At 49.7% G+C, this 13,826-nt stretch overlaps 1 protein-coding gene and 2 non-coding genes across 3 annotated transcripts; all 3 read right to left on the reverse strand.

Annotated features, from left to right (window-relative positions):
- Positions 1–162: 162 nt before the first annotated feature.
- DKC1 (dyskerin pseudouridine synthase 1) lies at positions 163–10,935 on the reverse strand. The gene is made up of 15 exons (XM_060001599.1): positions 10,795–10,935; positions 10,080–10,147; positions 9,546–9,632; positions 8,253–8,344; positions 7,865–8,049; positions 7,201–7,265; positions 6,790–6,916; positions 6,447–6,577; positions 5,889–6,032; positions 4,228–4,348; positions 3,300–3,418; positions 2,566–2,669; positions 2,137–2,200; positions 1,300–1,428; positions 163–933 (listed from the first exon to the last, which is right to left on the reverse strand). Exons 1-15 carry the CDS (start codon positions 10,808–10,810, stop codon positions 868–870), a joined length of 1,518 nt encoding a protein of 505 aa, XP_059857582.1. The 5' UTR covers positions 10,811–10,935; the 3' UTR covers positions 163–867.
- Positions 2,235–2,363, reverse strand: LOC132419079 (small nucleolar RNA SNORA56). The gene has a single exon (XR_009518093.1). It is a non-coding gene; the product is annotated as a small nucleolar RNA SNORA56 (small nucleolar RNA).
- Positions 6,212–6,347, reverse strand: LOC132419077 (small nucleolar RNA SNORA36 family). Its single transcript, XR_009518091.1, has one exon. It is a non-coding gene; the product is annotated as a small nucleolar RNA SNORA36 family (small nucleolar RNA).
- Positions 10,936–13,826: the final 2,891 nt, after the last annotated feature.

The raw sequence follows: 13,826 nt of genomic DNA on the forward strand, positions 1-13,826 counted from the left end.
AGCCGCTCCGCGGCATGTGGGACCTTCCCGGACCAGGGCACGAACCCGCGTCCCCTGCATCGGCAAGCACTGCGCCACCAGGGAAACCCAACATTTTTAATCAAAATATATTTTCTGTCCTCCTAGTTTGAGATCAACAATCAGAAAATCCAACAGGAATACTTTAAAAATTTCATAAGTAAACTTTAATAAGTAAAAATTACAACCTTCTCCCAGCAATGAAGCTAACTGAGGATTAAAACAAAGAACGGAGACATGGTTTTTTGGGGATTCTCTCACAGGTGGATTTAAGTGTCTGAAGTGGTGCCTATATACACAAGCAGTGACGCAGTGACTGGAAATAACTCATGAGATGGAACGACAGAGCCCTTGGCCAGGCCTCCATCTAGAAGGGAAATACGGGGTGACAGAGGAGACTGACACTAGAGTCCTCACAAGACACTGGAAAAATGATTACCCCTCAATTAATAACATGATTCAGTTATATTTTTTTTTACTTGCCCTATACCATTTTGCTGAGCAGACTTGATTTTTATAAACTTTTTTGATGAGGGAAGGGGGAAGCAAACTAGGAGAGGCCCATGACGTGAAAACGGCCCCCAGGAAACAGCTGCGGATGCTCACCGGGCAGTGCCGGGTCTGAAGGGGAGACACCCGCCCCCTTCACCGGTGTCCTTAAAACAGGACAAGATGGGATGACCGCGCCAGGGGACGTCAGCAAGGTCGCAGCAGCTGCTCCAACGCGCCGGACTCTCCGCCCTTTCCGGGATCTCAGGTTCATTCCCTCAAGAACAAATGTAGTTATGTTTTCTCAATAAGGCTTTAATTCCTCCTCCCACCTGGACACAGTGCTTCAAGTGGCGTCCACTAGTCAGCGAAGATTTCCACTTTTATTTTCTTCTTCTTCTTCTTCTTTTTGGTGGTGTCACTGTCCTGGGGGAAAGAGAAAGCAAGCGTCTGTTAAGCACTGCCGCTCTCCCCAAAGGAAATCAGGGAAGTTCCACACAGTCAACTAAGCCTTTTCAGGATCCGTAAGGATATCCTGCAATACGTAAATTTTGCACATAACACAAATCCCGCGTTTTCCACGATGCCCCTGCATTTAGATCCCCCAGCCATGCACCCTCCCCACCCACCATCAACACAACCCTAACTCTGAGCCGCTACTATAAAAAAGCTGGGCCCGGCCCCGTCCTTCCCACAGGGCAACTCCCCGAGTAACCAAGCCGGCACCAGCGGGCAATTCCTTCCCCTTCAAGGACAAAGAGAGCCCTGGGCCCTGGACGTGTTTGTACACACCCCATCTCCCGGCTGGTCCACACTCTCCAGAGCAGCTTTGGCCTTCTTGTCTTTCTTCTTCTTCTTTTCCTTCTTGACCAACTGGGGAGCCACTGAAGAGGTTTCATCGCTTTCACTCTCTCGCTTCCGCTAAGGTGGAGACAATTGATCAAATGTTAAGATCTTGGGCAAATGCGGATGAGAAAGTTTCAGTAAGTCAAAAGGGGAGGAGCCAGCAGAGAAGACGCTGATTGGATCCAACAGGAAGTTTTCAAAGACCCCAACAGGGCTTTGTTTACCAAGGGTTCAAAGACCAGGAAGCCAGGGGCACAGCAGGAGCGCCAGGGCAGCAACACAGGGCCGGGCCAGAAAGGCCACGTCCTCACTGAAGCCAAAGGCAGGACCGCATGCCCCCCAGGGGCGCTCCCACGAGTGCTCAGAGAAGACAGGCAAGCGCGGGCCCCAAGCAGGGCACAAGCAGCTCTTCTCAGGACACTCTGTGCCACCCGAGGTACAGACAAGCCATCCTGCAGTCTAACACCAACAGCCCGCAGCCCCCGAGCCGAGCAGCCGCCGCGTGCTTCCCGCGGCCGGTCGCAACACTGAGCTGGTGCCGTCCGGAGGGGTTTGTCCGGTCCCGAGCGTCACGGCCTCTACTTCAACATGCCTGTGCCGCCCCTTGACCCAACCCTGTTCCGGGGTCATGGCCTCAGCTGAGCCCACACCCCTGCCAGCAGACACGACAGGGAACGTGAACTGGAGCCTGCAGAGCCCGAGGGGGGCAGGAAGGCCCACCCCGCTGAGCCAGCACGTGTGGCTGGACGGCACATGGCGAAGCCCTCAGAGCACGCCACTCACCTTTGGGGCTTTGACTGCTTCGGCAACTACCTGGGGGGCTTTGACATCTTTCCTGGCAGAATCGCTGAAAGAGGAGCGACAGGTGAGAGTCATTCCCAGCAGATCCGGCAAGCCTAAGGCCACCATCAACATCCTGATGCTGGACAGAACAACTCACCACTTGCTGTCGCAGACTGACTCCTGCTGGAGTGCCACGAGCCAGACTAGAAACGGTTAACTGTCTGTCGTGCTGCCCAACGCCCTAAGCGGCTACTCCACACGCCCCAAGGCCAGTCCCCTCAGGTCCTACACGTTTCCCCCAAACTAAATCCACCCCTTTCCCACGTCTGGGCTCCCCGCCTTCCCCTCCTCCCCTGCGGTCACTATAGCACTGCAGCCAGCGTGCCCTCTGCCCACCACATGGCTGGGAAACATCCTGCCCGCCCTTACCTGTAGTCCACATACTCCTGTGTCCAGGCGGCAGGCGTGTTGTCCGTGGGCTTGCCGTGCTTATCCAAAAGGCCCTGCTTGATCATCAGCCTCTTCTGACTTGCCTGGTGGACCGTCAGGGTTTCAACGTTAGTACAGTGTCAACACATAAAGCATGTACCACGACCACACACACACACAGCAACTAAGGTGCCCCCCTTGGGTGTTCTCAACAGAGTGCTCCAAACTCACCCTCCCTCTAATAGGAGCAAACATGGGACTTATCAAAGGTTGCAAACCTTTTTGTACCAGTGGGAGCCTCTGCAGTGTCATTTTGACCACAGGGCCTTTGCACATGCTATTCCATCAGCCCTGGACTCTTCCCTCCCCGCTTCACCTCAACATCTAACACTACGTACCGCACACTAGCGTGGCTCCAGATCCCTCACCCCGACTCCCCGACCAGGCCGAAGCCTTCATCGGGGACTGCTGATTGACGTGTTAGGCACCTCTCCACACCCCTTCATAAGGCCCTCACCACGCCACTGTGCAATTTGAGCACTGCCTATCTACTGTCCCCCTTAGACTGAAATCTCTAAGGTCTGAGACAGGCCCGTTTCTACTTACCACTGACTCCCCAGAGCCCAGCACGAGGCAAGGACGTGGCAGTGGACACACAGTGGGAGCTGCCCAAGTGAGGATTCAACAAGGCAAAACAGAATAAGGCAGCAGGGCACACGCCCAGTCCCACTTACTTTTGGACCTAAACCCCACTTCCGAGGGTAAGTGTCTCTCTCCATGATCACTCTCTTGATCTTGGCTACGATACCATGGTCACAGGTGGAGATCACTGCCGTGGTCATTAATGCAATAGCTGCAGGCGTTGGAATGAGATAAAAGAACGACTTGAAGGGGAAAGACTCCATAATCAATGAGCCCGAATGCCACTGTTTTACACAACTTTTAAAAACCTATTTAAAACTCTTAAGCTCTCCTGCCTTGAGGTTTCCTTTGCTGAGCATTGCATATGGAGGAAATCCACCATTAGAGGAAGAAAAGCTGTGAAAGCACATTACTTATCGAGTTCAAAAAATACTGACACTAATCACACTCATAAAAATCAATGCTTCCTAGGTCCTCAGAAGGGACCTCTTAATAAGTAAACCACAGCTATTTAACCTGTAATTTGCACAAGAAATAAAGCAGGTCATCAGAATTCCTTTTCAGCTGTGAGCAAGCAGCCAGAGGGGAAGGGACACCTCAATAAGGAACCCCAAAGACACGCGTGTCCTGCCTGGAGCTCAGGCCACACACAGGGACAATCCGACGGTAGCTAAACTTTCACAAGGTAGTGCTGCAAGCAGACAAGGAGTGGACTGAAGGCTCTTTAATTACCACAGCCATTCACCCCCACTTCGCTGATGATTTCCTCCTTTCACTGGAGAGCCGAGGAGAGCCCAACTGCTGAGACACAGCTCCTCACAGCAGCCCGTGGGGCGAGAGGAAGCCCCACTTACCTCCCTGCCGCCTATGCCTGTCTGACATGGCCCTTTGCTGTGAGCACCCCGACAGACCCCGAGCGACACAGCGATCGGATGAGCCCGAGGGGCCAGGCCCGGGGGAGCCCGTTAGTGAGCCTGGCTGCAGCGGCGCAGGAGGGCCAAGGGCGCCTTCGCCTCTTACCCATGCAGACAGCTTCCCCTTTGGTGGTGATGACCGCCACCTCCTGGTTGACCTCGATCCCGTCCTCGTACCGGAGGACGCCTGGGAGCATGATCTTCGCGCCATAGCAGATGGCGTTCACCTGCGGGGTGGTGTCCCTGGTGAGCGCCGCGGCCCCAGGCGGCCGCCGCCCTGCACCCCGCCCCCACCCGTGACAGAGGACCAATGACACCCATGGCCACTGGCCGCGGTCTAGCTTATGAAGGGACTCAGGCTCACGGCAGCCACCCAGCACGGGCCAGGCGCTTCACGCACGTCGACTCAGAAATGTCAGCGGGGGCCGTAAACAGCCACTCCTACCCAGGGCACTTAGAGCTGCCTTCATACTAAACCAACACCCAGCCTCAGTTTTCCTTAATTGCTCTTCTCCATGCCTCTAATCATTAAGGGAAAAACCTCTGACAGAGCTGGGAGGTGTATCAGATTTATTGGGAAATCTGGATAATGACAGGTTCCCAAAGTTAACTCACAAGCAAGACGGCCGAGGCCAACTCTCCCCGAGCTCGACAGCACTCCATGCGTCCAACCCGCCTTGTGCCACCTTGTCTTCACTCACCATATTCCACCCTCCCTTGAAATTCACCCAGAAGCGACCAGTTTGACCCCAGCGCAACGGGGGATCACATTTATGTTGTTCTGTTTTACGTGATTAAGTTTTTTCAGTCGCTATAGGGGCATGTTTTGGTATGCCTCATTAGTTTTTCTGTCTTTTACTACAAACTATAACATCTATACAGTCATCAAACATCTATGTAATTTAAGATCTAAATATGAACGAGCAAGCTCGAGTTATTAAATATATACAAAAATTTACATCTTTAAAAGTTAGAAAAAATTTTTATTGCTACTTGTTTAACAACAATTGATTACGCACTAGGCCACAAAGCATCTTAACTTATAGGGCCGTATTCTCTGACCATAATACCATTAAAAATAAGGCTATTTACAATTCTGGACTACTCAACCTTAAATAACTACTAAAGAGGAAACCCAAAGCAACACAAATAACTGCAGATTTCCTTTCATCGTTAAGATTACTCTAAGGTTATTTAGTAAGTATACTAAGAAAAGAAGCTTGATAATCTCTGTGACGTTTAGGTTTTATGACCTCAAACTAGGATTTATTTAAACAAAACAAAGCCTTTAATGGAGAACTAACTTATCGTATCTCTGAACCTCTCTAGTCTCAACCTTTTATCCCCATCAAAACAACCTTTTCTAGCAGTAATTTAAATAAACCAAGGTGTCTTAGGCACATGCAGAACTACCAGTTTACAAGAGGGCAAAGTTTATGTACCACTGATAGTCTATTTCTTGAACCAAGTTACTTACTTTTAAAGTATTTGCCTTATTTCGAAATGAAATTACTCCTAGCATTAAACTTCTACTTTAATTTATATTTGTTTTTGATTTAATAAAAAGTTAATCATAAATGCTTCCAAGAACAAAAAAACAAATAAATGAATCCAGTGTCCAATCTACGAAACCAGAAAATAAACCAAGGGAAAATAATCGCTACAAGTTCACAAAGCCCAATTTCATCTCTTTAAATAGAATGAAGTGTTCAGGACACGGACCATATCTCATCTCTCGAGGTCACGTTTGGTGCAAACAGAACTTACCGCACTGTCCTTCATGACCAGCCGTTTATGAGAGGTCAACAGCTTCTCCAAAGGGTACACAACTCGCCGCAGGTAACTCTCATCTTTGTGGTTGTCATACAGCCACTGGGCATCCAGCACATCGTGCATCGTCACCATGTGGTCCTGGAAAGTAGCCACATATGAAAATTACTCGAGTGCCGCTGTATCCCCGACAGGCAAACGGACCTCACACTTCCAAACACGGAATGAATTTAGTCCCGTCTGCTAGTCCAAGCTCATTAGTCTCCGGTCTCTTCGGAGTCAACTCTTTACCTGTTGGTCTATTAAATCTAAGCAGCCATATCTGTAGGCTAGGAGGTAAATGAATAGAGTAATGCTATCCATCCAGTCACCCCCCCGCCAGCCTGTGTTTCAATGTCCCAAAGTTTAATTAACAGAACAGGGAAGCTGCCCTGAACTGAACTCAACACTTTGGAAACTGCCTTTTCTTGGATGTGAAGCAGGTAGAGTTCCACCAAGGGCTGGAGGACCCAAGTACCAGCCGGCTCTAAAACTCTTAGCCCCGCGATGACGTACCTTTTCACTCATGACTCCGGAACGAACCCGCCGGAGTTCCTGCATCTGACCACCAACTCCCAGTAGCAAACCAAGGTGTACACACAGCGTCCGAATGTAAGTGCCGGCCTCACAGCTCACCCAGAAGATTCCTAAGACACGTGCAAAAGCAGTAAACACACCGCTGGTTGAGAAACCCAGAGTTATTCTCTATCCGCACCAACAAAACTAGAGACAACGGACACAGGCCACGACTACACCACATACTAAAGGCATCTACTTTTAAGAGACTAATTCTCCAGAATTCATTCCTACGCGCGTGTGCTCTACGTGGGCTCAGTGCCTCGCAGGCCTAAGGACCCACCTAATCTCCTTTCAGGATCATACTCGATCATCTTGCTCTCGTAGATGGTCCGCACTCGGAGCTGCCTCTTCACTGCAGCGATGAGCGGGGGTCGCTGGAACAAGGCACCTGTCAAGGTCTCTAGGGCCTGAGAATAAGCACAAAGCAAAACTCAAATAAGATCAAAGGGCAGATTTGGGGAGTTTAAGGGCACACTTGAAACACAAAAGGTCTCTTTCAATCATTTAGGATCTAAAAGGGCCTTTCAATTTTTGACTCTTTCTTCAACTACATAGGGATGGCCCAGTGCTGAGCAGAAGCCTCTCCTCAGAAAGGACATGAGCAGGTTGGCCACGGCAGCCCACTGACAAGGGCAAGGGCCTCAGAGACCCCAGTTGCTAACAGGTGCCTTCCCTACAATTACAGACTTACCCTAGAAAGCTGAGTCCCCCCTTCGATAGCATTGTGCAGCCGGACAATTCCCACATACTCTTTGCCTGTAAAATGACAAAAGAGTAGTCAGGTGTGGCCACTGAGTTTTCTGTATTTTCTATATGCTTATATCACTCCCATTTTGTACAGCCAGAAAAAGCAGGCAATTTGAACTCCTGTTTCTGTAAAATTTGCATTAAGACAGATTTCACGGTGCAGATGTGAGAAAGGACTGAAGACGCTATCTCATCGAGAGCTCAACTTTCAACATGCTGACAGGGACAGCCGGAGCGCCCGTGGAGAGCCTGACTGGAGACCACCTTAGAAGGTCAAGTAGAATTCTCCCCAATGCCAATGAAGGAGAGGCACTTTAGGCAGAAGCAGCAGGGCGGTTAGAGGAGCGTGGAGTGACAGGCCTGGAGCTGGGCTCAACGTGTGCATAAAAAGCACCTAGAACTCCAAACAAGGCAGCCCCACCAGGGTCTGGCTGAGGACAGAAGGCACACACACACCAAGAATATCCCTTGCTTCTGTTTTCTGTTTTTGTTTTATGATTTTACTAATGAAGAAATCATTTCTGAGAGCCAAAAGGTAGAAAGGAAAGGAAACACAGAAAGCCTTCCAATCTCAAAGTAGCCCCGTCTTCCCTCCCTCTCCCACATACCTGCGCTCTGCTGGGATTTCACCAAGCGAGTGGCTCGTTCAATGCACACTATTAAACAACCAGTCACCTTGGGATCCAGGGTACCACTGTGTCCTGTCTTCTCTACCCGGAGTATTCGCCGAATCCAGGCTACCACCTCGTGGGAAGAGGGGTTGGAAGGCTTGTCAAGATTAATGAAACCTGTCCTAGAATGGGAAAGAAATTACTGTGTCATCGGCTCTGGTCCTCTAATGAAAACTAAATCTGAAGAGTACAAAAGAAGAGTTCACCATGGGTACAGGATAGCGTATTTAGGGCAATGCCACCGCTACCTCCGTGAATAACTGATGTGAAAGGGTCATTTTGAAAAGAACGGAAGTTTGGACAGTGCTGTTTCCAACACACTTACCTGATATAGTCCCCAATCTCCCTCTTCAGAGGATTTGAACCACAAGGAAGAGGTGTATAATGTGTTGTCCTTACATTTAGCTTATCAAAATTCTAGAAAGCAATGATACAACACAAAACAAACAATAAATCATTAACATGTGGGAAACAAGAGTCAGGACCACCATGAACCATGATATGGCGACGCTTCAGCTTCTTGTTTTAGATCTTACTCCTATATTTCCATTATGTGCTGTGACAGACCGCTAAGCCTCCCCACATGCTGGAAAAATTACCTATATGAGTAAGAAAACGACAAATTTGATCCCTCCTCCAGAAAGACCTCTTGGGGTACTACAGAACTAACTGGGCTTCACTGTGCAGGCTTATGAGTACAATATGGACTAGCTTTGATTTTCTCCGGGACCAAATGGAGGGGGACTGGCAACACGGCTCCGCACACCTGACTGGTCTGCACCTGCCCCAGGCACTCCTACCCCACTTTCCTCACGTCTGCCCCTTCTCACTCTCCTTTCCAGGGCTCCACCACCAGCCTGAAAGGGTTCCCGTCAATGGAAGCCCCTTAGCTTCATCTTGGTACTTTCCACAAGCAGCAATGATTTTTTTAACTGCATCTCCCACCCCTAGATTTTAAGTTCCATGACAGTAGGGACATTGCCAACCTGGTTTACCAGCAGGTAAAAATAGAGAAGCAGATGCTGTCTAAATGGCAGACACATCTGGCCAAGCAGAAACTCAACTGTATTCAATTCTATATGCAAATCTCTCTTTTACCTCATATTTAGTGATTTACTCAAACGGTGTGTCAAGGAGTCTTTCAATAAATTTGCCTCCTAATCTCGTAGCTGGCGCCCATTATGTCATTTGTGAAACTTGTAATTTAACTCATCACCGAAGTACCCTAGTTAAAACCCAACACGATAGCCAGTAACTTCTAGGGAGCAAGTTAACATGCCAGGCACTGGCCGCATGCTCTCAAGCATGTTCTACTCCACAAACCAGGACAGGTCTGTAAGGTGAGGCTAAGTACAGAAATTGAGAATTGATTATAAAATGTGATAGCAGCGTGACACTGTTGTAAAATTTACCTGTATTCTACAAGTGTTGGGTACATTGGAAATGAAGGGGGAAAAAACCCGAACAAACCCTGGTCCTTCATCTCAGACACGTTGAGGAACAGTGTTTTAGACGGCCTCATCTAGCATTTCCTAAGTCCAGGATGCACTCTCAATCAACTGTTTAATGCTCAAAAACAATGTAAAAGCCAAGCGTTGACCTGATGCGAAACACATACCTTTAGCAACAGGGGCCACTGAGATGTGTCCAACTGAGCCACTTTGGATTCAGGTTTGATGAGGAATTCTTCAGCGTGTTGTATTTCCTTCCACAGGACAGAAACACAGCCTGTTAGATTTCCCACCTGACTTTGAACAGTTCCACTACTACCACAGAAGTCTATACCTTTGAAATAAAAAGCAAGGTAGTCTATGCCTTTTCCCCGGGACCTCCAAAGGAAAAAGAAATGAACAAAGAGCTGAGAAGCGTAAGCGAAGTGCCACCACGACGGGCACAGCAATTTTAAGAGAAAGCGGGGCAGTGGGTCTGATAAGAGAATTTCAGGGGGAGCACTTGGTGCGGCCAGCAACACTTAGCTGGGTGTGCCTCACAGCAAAGACCCAGGTTGGCGGGCGTTGTGTACTTTCTACACAACGACCACTCAATTACAGCCCATTCCTCCAAAGCCTTTAAAAACAGTTCTTTTCTGTAATCTGTCAGCTAAGAAACCTTTCTTTTCAGTCAAAGCAAAGTACAACATATTCGTACTCACTGCTACATCTTCTTCTGGTAAGGATTTCCGCTCCTTTTTCTTCTTATGCTTCTTCGGTAAAATAAGTACTTAAAAAAAACACACACACAAGAATTAGGAGTTTTCCCCGAAAATAAAGACAATGAAGTTTAAAACAAGGGTAGGTAGAAAACGGATGCTTGTCTAGGATCACAGGGGAAGCCGCCGGTGTCAGGCCGAGTGCGCGGCTGCACGGCGGGCTCCAGACAGCAGCCGCACGTGTCGCCCTCCATCCCGGCTCACCACGTGGCCGCGCGGGGCTGAAACGCCCACGGCGCTCTGGCCGCGGGCCCGTAAGCGACCGCCCAACGGTCCCCGAGGGCTGGTGGCCCCTAGAACTTTTTCTCGACTTAGCGCTCCGCGCACGCCCGAGCCCCTCGGCCCCTTTGCTTCCCCTCATCGCGCGGCGCTGACCGCGGCGTCCGAGCCGGCGGCGGCGGCCCGGGCCCTAAGGGGACTGTACCGTCGGCGGGAGGCCCGGGCTGGTGGCGTCACGTCACCGCGGGGGCCTCTCGCTCTCTCGCCCTCACCCGTGGAGCCAAGGCCAAGCGACAAGGTCGGCAGGAGGCCCGGCAGCTGGAGCTAGCGGAAAGCTCGGGCCTCGAAGTTGTCCCCCCACCCCCGGCTCCCCTAGCCGAAGGATCTGGCCCCGGCCCGCGGCAACCCGCCCGGCCACCCGCGAGAGAACCACCCGTACCTTCCGCGTCCGCCATGTTGCCCCGCTGAGCGTGCGAGCCGCGTGGGCTAGCGCCGAGGAAGCTACCGCGGACTCCCGCCGCCGTCAGGCCGCGCCACTAGGGCCCGCCCACCTGTGCGCCGCCCCGTGCGTGTCGTGCAGCGGGGCGGGGCGAGGCGGGGCCGGGCTCGCGGGGCAGAGCCCCAAGCGCGCGCGGGACGGCTGCACACTCTCATTGGTGGACGCGGCCGGGACGCTGGCGCGTCCGCGCGTGCGCCTTGGGCCTCTCCCCGCCTTCGGCGGCCAGGTCTAGGAGCGCCTGCGCAGCTCGCCGGGGCGGCTCGTAGTCTGTGGGCATGGCCCGGCAGCGGTTCGCTCTCCTTCGTTGAGGTTTTACCCGGACGGGAACGCACGGGCACCCGCCTGAGCGCTCCTTGCTTCCTCGCCGACCCTTGAAGGTGGCTGTCGGATCAGTCCCGATGGCAAAATGAAGACGTTGAGGCGCATAGCGTCCTTTGCCGCTTGTAATTCCCATCCAGCTAGAGTGGCACTGGCGATAGAAACAAGAGTGCGAGCCACTTGTGGACTTTTAAATTCTCCAGCAGCCATTTGGAAAAGAAAGTACAACGTTAAAAGTTAAATCGATTTTAATAACAAACTTTATTTAACGCAGCGATCCACAATATTATCATTTCAACATATAAGCAATACACAGCATTGTGAATGGCATATTTTACGCTCTTTTTGTGTTTTTTTTCTGTACCAAGTCTTTCTGGCGTGCGCTTTACGGTTACAGCACAGCTAGATTTCAGCTCCACGACGGGGCTCCATGTGAACTGCTGGACAGTCAAGGCGGGTTCGTGGCTGTGGTACTGAACGGCCAAGCAAGCTCCAGGTTCAAGCCCTCTTCCCTCCCGTAGTAATAATATTAATGCTCTAGCTTGATTTTTTATACATAGCCAAAGTCCTCAATATCAACCAATCCACGAGCAGTTAATTACACTCCCCATCCCATAATTTTATAATGCTCCGTTGGTATATATTTGGCTAAATTTCAGGTACTCACTAATGGTTCTCCAACACTCCTCATCTGATCTGTTAGCAAATCCTCTCGGCTTTGCTTTCAAAAGATCCAGAATCTGGTAGTTTTTCACCACCCTCAATACTGTCACTGGAGTCCATGTCATCACCATGGCTCTCCTACATTTTTCCACTCGCCTCCTGCACTTACCCCCTCTTTCTGTTTTTTCCAACTATATTGTCTCCTCAACACAGCCCCTGGAAAGAGCCATTAACTTGTGAGTCAGGCCATGTCCCTCCTCTACTCAAAGCCCTTCAATGGCTTCACATCTATAGTGGGATGAAGACTGGCCCCCCACTTCGGACCTAACCCCTGGACTCTATGAAAACGAACTTACTTGAAAAAAGGGTCTTTGTAGAGGTACTGAAGTTAAGGATCTACAGATGAGGTCATCCTGGATGACTCAGGTGGGCCCCAAATCCAACGACAAGTATCCTTAGAAGAGAAGAAGGACACCGAAGAGGATAAGGCCATGTAAAGATGGCAAGGATGTTTTATCCCCAAGGATCTTCAGGGTGATGAATCATGGAATCCTGTTAAAAGGCCACCTGTAGTAGACCACCACCAACAAAAACTCTAGATCTGGTGAACGGCAGCCTGCTTTGAATCACCACGATGGAAAATCATGGCCCCTCATCTAATTCCCGGACCCCATCAATTCACAGACTCAGCCCTCAAGCGAAGGTGAGGCCAGGTACACATAACACAACTGTGTACTTTAAACCTTCCTCCGACTTTCCACTGTGGTCCACTGGTCGGAAATGGAGTCTTTAGTCTGCGTCTTCCTCCCGGTGGACCCCCTGTGGCTCTTTCCCCAGTTCCTGATCGCATAACTGGCAGCTGGATGAATTCCCACAGAGGCTTCCTGGAGGACTGAGCACAATTATGGAAAGAGGGTCAAAAGAAAGCCCCGGTCACTGTCCCTTCAATTATCGGGCACATAATGAAGTCCCTGGGCATTGACGTGATCATCTCATTGTCCCCCAAACCATCATACTGGTCTGCCACGTTAATGACGTCACGCTGACTGGATCTAGTGCACGGGCAGTAGCAAATATTTCACCACAGAGTGAAAGATAAGCCCCATAAAAACTCAGGGGCCCAAAACTTTCATGAAGTTTCTGGGCACCAGTGGACTGAAGCATATTGGCATTGTCCCTCCAGAGAGAAAAACAAGTTGCTGTACCTCGAACCCACTGTCACGAAGAAAGTACGATGCTTGGTGGGCCCCTTTCTGGGAGTGGCATACCCCATGCGGATGCTTTTATACCTTTGTCAAAAACCAGTTGGGTAAATGTATGTGGGTCTATTTCTGGGTTCTCTACTCCGTTCCATTTATCCATGTGTTTATTCCTCTACCAATATCACACAATCTTGATCACTGTAGTTATATAATGAGCCTTGAAATTGTGTACAGAGATTTATGTGTTGATCTTGTATCCTGCAACCCTGTAAAGCTCACTTATTAGTTATGGGAATTTTTCATGTAGATTCCTTTGGATTTTCTATGAAGACAATTATATCATCTGCAAATGAAGACACTTTTAATTCTTCTTCCCAGTCTGTGTGCCCTTTGTTTCTTTCTTTCTTTTTCTTTTTTTTTCCTTATTGCACTGGCTAGAACTTCCAACACTACGTTAAATAAGAGTAGTGAGAGCACATAGCCTTGCCTTGTTCCCAACCATTAGGGGAAAGTGCCCAGTTTTTCACCATTTAAGTACGAAGTTAGTCATATGATGTTAGTCATATGTCTTCCATAGATGTTCTTTAACAAGTTGAGGAAATTCCCCCTATTCCTAGTTTTGTGAGAGTTTTTGTCATGAATTGATATTGGGTTTGTTCTGCATCAATTGATATAATCCTGTGACTTTTCCTCTTTTGCTTGTCAATATGGTGGATATCACTGATTTTCATATACTGAATGAGCCTTGCATCTCTGGGATAAGCCCCACCTGGTCATGGTGTATAATTC

This window comes from Delphinus delphis, chromosome X (genome assembly GCF_949987515.2).
Source record: "Delphinus delphis chromosome X, mDelDel1.2, whole genome shotgun sequence".
NCBI lineage: Eukaryota > Metazoa > Chordata > Mammalia > Artiodactyla > Delphinidae > Delphinus > Delphinus delphis.